The sequence below is a fragment of the Lagenorhynchus albirostris genome, chromosome 3 (assembly GCF_949774975.1).
Source record: "Lagenorhynchus albirostris chromosome 3, mLagAlb1.1, whole genome shotgun sequence".
NCBI classification, from domain to species: Eukaryota; Metazoa; Chordata; class Mammalia; order Artiodactyla; family Delphinidae; genus Lagenorhynchus; species Lagenorhynchus albirostris.
In genome coordinates, this window is record NC_083097.1 from 167,107,847 (window position 1) to 167,111,237 (window position 3,391).

Consider the following 3,391-nt stretch of genomic DNA (forward strand, 5'->3'; position numbering starts at 1 on the left):
GGCACAGCAAGGAGACCCATGTGTCTGGAGCAGAGCGAGCGAGGGGGAGAGAGGGAGGATATCTGGGATTTGGGCTCTAAGACCTCATGGGCAGAGGGTGCCCTGAACAAGTCTGGGTCCCCTGGAAATCTCGAAAGGGGGGGAAAATTAGCCCCTTCCTCAGTGGATCCCTAGGAGGCTTGGGGAGATGATGTTGGCAGAATGTAAGTGTGAGGGCCGGATCCAAGCCATGGGGTGGTGGTGGGGCAGCCGCCAGCCCACTGTGTGGCACCTCTGGGCCTTACGAGGTCCAGGAGCTGGGGATGCTCTGAGCCTTCCAGAAGTTTTTGCGAAGGTTGCCCAGTCCCCCAGGTCAGAGCCCCAGGAATTCTGTCTTGGTGGGGGATGTGGGTGAGGGACCAGGATGTAACAGGATGATGTCACAGAGGCCGGGGGCATCTAGAACTCTGGGGGCTCCTGGTCTCAGCGTCATCTGCTAGGAAGGCCGCCTGGGTAGGTCAGCTCCTCCTGGGACCAACCTTCAAAGACACAATGCACGCTGGGCTGCCACCAGGAGCTGTTTCTGTCTAGGGCCACGCAGGTCCCAGCTGCTCTGCCTAACTGCCTATGAGCCACCCGTTCAAACTCCATTCACACCCCAGCCATGGGCCCCCTGGGAGGTCCTGGAGATGCCTGGAGGCCTCCTGTCCATGGTCCCCAGCGGGACCTAGCTCCACACCACAGCCAGAGAAGGAGGGGCTGGCCATGGGGCAGCCCTGGCCAGTCCTGGCCCTGGGGGCAGTCAGGGTCTCACTGATCCTTCTGGGGCTGCTGGTGCCCACACAGGCGGTGGTGCGAGCCGTGCTGGATGGTAACTCAAGCACCGTGGAGTTTGCGGACCTGCCGGCCCTGTTCGGGGTGCCCCTAGCCCCCGAAGGTGTGCGGGGCTACCTGACGGAGGCCAGACCGGCCAACGCGTGCCGTCCCATCGAGGGCCCGCGGCCGGGCAACGGCTCCCTGGGTGGCATCGTGCTGATCCGCCGGTACGATTGCGCGTTTGACCTCAAGGTGCTGCACGCCCAGCGGGCCGGCTTCCAGGCGGCCATCGTGTACAACGTGCGCTCTGACGACCTGGTGCTCATGGCCCATGTCTACGAGGACCTGCAGTGCCAGACCGCCATCCCCTCGGTGTTCGTGGGCGAGGCCACCTCCCAGGACCTGCGGGTCAGCGTGCGCTGCGATAAATTGGCCCACATCCTCCTGCTGCCCGACCAGCCGGCCTGCCCGGACCTGGACTGCCACCCCATGCTGGCCATCTCCTGGGTGCTGGGCTGCACCCTGGCCCTGCTCATGACCGCCTTCTTCGTCCTGTGGTATCTCTGGAACTGGCTGCGGGCCTGGTGGGCCCGCGGGCCAGGGGTCAAGGCGTGGGCCAGCCAGAGGGCCCAGGTGAGCACTTTCACGAGGCTTCACGACCTGTGTGCCATCTGCCTGGATGAATACGAGGAAGGTGACCAGCTCAAGATCCTGCCCTGCTCCCATACCTACCACTGCAAGTGCATCAAGCCCTGGTTCTCCCAGCCCACCCGGCGCTCCTGCCCTGTGTGCAAGCAGTCGGTGGTCAGCACGGAGGACAGCTCTGACTCCACCGTCAGCAGCCATGGGTACGAGGAGGACCCCTCGCTGCCTGGTCACCGCCCCCCGATCTGGGCCATCCAGACCCGGCTGCGCTTCCGGAGGCTGGAGCTGCTGACCCGAGCCAGCGCCCCCCGCCGCGGGAGTGCCACCTCCGTGGGAGCACCTGAGCCCAGCGAATCCTTGGAGGGGCCTCCAGAACCCCTCTGAGGCCCGCTGCCCCTGGCTGGTGGAGATTGGGGCGGGGAGGGTAGAAGTGAGGAGTGTTTCTAGTCTGAAGACTAGATAATAAAGTGGGTTTGAAGGCGGATTCTTGCCCTGGCTGCTGTGGGGCGGACCGGCCCCTCATGCCACGCGTGTGGCAAGCTGAGCCTAAGGCTGGCTCCTGGCATCTGTGGGCGAGTGAGGGTATATGGGGGCGGGGGGGGGGCGGTATTCTCAGGGCTGCTGTGTGCATCATGTCCTTGGTGGCCCTGCAACGGGGCCCCTGTGCCTCCGTTCCAATACTGGGCACGGGAGCGGCTGATTTCTCATATGCTTATGATTCATTTAAACCTTAAACAAAAGATAAACTTGTTACTTTGGAATACTTTTAACTTTACAGAAAAGTTGCAAAGGTACTAGAGATAGTTTCCATGGACCCCTTGCCCAGCTTCTCCTGAGTGTTCGTGTCTTACATCAGCATAGCACGTTTGATTCAACCGAGAGAGCACCTTGGGTAGGTTACGATGAACTGAACTATGGATTCAATTTGAATGTCCTCAGCATTTCAACTATTTATAGTGGAAAGTGTCAAACACACCCAAGTAGAAAGAATGGAATAATGACCCTCCCCACATGTACCCATCACTCAGATTCAATGATTATCTACTGGCCACTCTGGTTTCCTCTATTCTTCCTCCTCTTTCATTATTTTGATGCAAATCCAAGATGCTTTTTCATCTGTAAATGTTTCCATTTGTGTCTCTAAAGCAGTAGTTCTCAGCTGGGGTGGGGATGTTGTCCTCCCGGGGACACTGGGCAGTGTCTGGGGACATCTGTGGTCATCATGACTGGGGTTGGCTCCTGGCATCGAGGGCGTGGGACCAGGGAGGCTGCTCCCCACCCCACAGCGTCCAGGACGGCCTCACCTCAGAGAATGATCTGGCCTGCAGGTCCACAGTGCTGAGGGGAGAGACCCTGCTTTATAAGATAAGACCCCTTAAAAAACTCCGCAAACTCCAGTATCATGTCCAGAATAATGATTCCTAAATAGCGTCAGGTATCTACCTAGGGAGCACATGGAAATGTGCACGCTTACAATATACAATTTTTGTAGGCTCTTTGAATCAGGATCTAGATAGAGTCTACGGTTATTGCTGATGGTCTCCTAAGTCTCTGTTAATCGAGAGCTTCTCTTGCCATCTTTCTCTCTTAAATTTTCCTTGCAATTTGTTTATGTGAGGCCACCAGGTCATTCACCCTGCACAGATGACCCGGATCTGGGTTTTGCTGATTGGGTGTCCCTGTGGTGTCATTTCACAGATGCCTCCGTCCCCCGTAGCTTCTGTTAATTTGTAGTTGAATTCAGAGACCAGCTCAGATGTGGTTTAATTTTATGGCGGACAGATAAGGTGTTTCTGCAGGTCCCAGTGCATGCTCTTCTCAGAAGCGTTGGGCCAGTGAAGGGGGTCTTCTAGGCAATGAATGAGGGGCAGATGCTAGGCTTGAGGCAAGCATGATCAGGAAGGTCCAGGAGGGAATATTGTATAGAATTTCTCAGAGGGCACAGTGTACG

General features: G+C 57.7%; 1 protein-coding gene across 1 annotated transcript; it reads left to right on the plus strand.

The window, feature by feature from the left end:
- The first annotated feature begins 744 nt into the window (after positions 1 to 744).
- ZNRF4 (zinc and ring finger 4) lies at positions 745 to 1,881 on the plus strand. Its single transcript, XM_060146430.1, has one exon. It carries the CDS (start codon positions 745 to 747, stop codon positions 1,822 to 1,824), a length of 1,080 nt encoding a protein of 359 aa, XP_060002413.1. The 3' UTR covers positions 1,825 to 1,881.
- Positions 1,882 to 3,391: the final 1,510 nt, after the last annotated feature.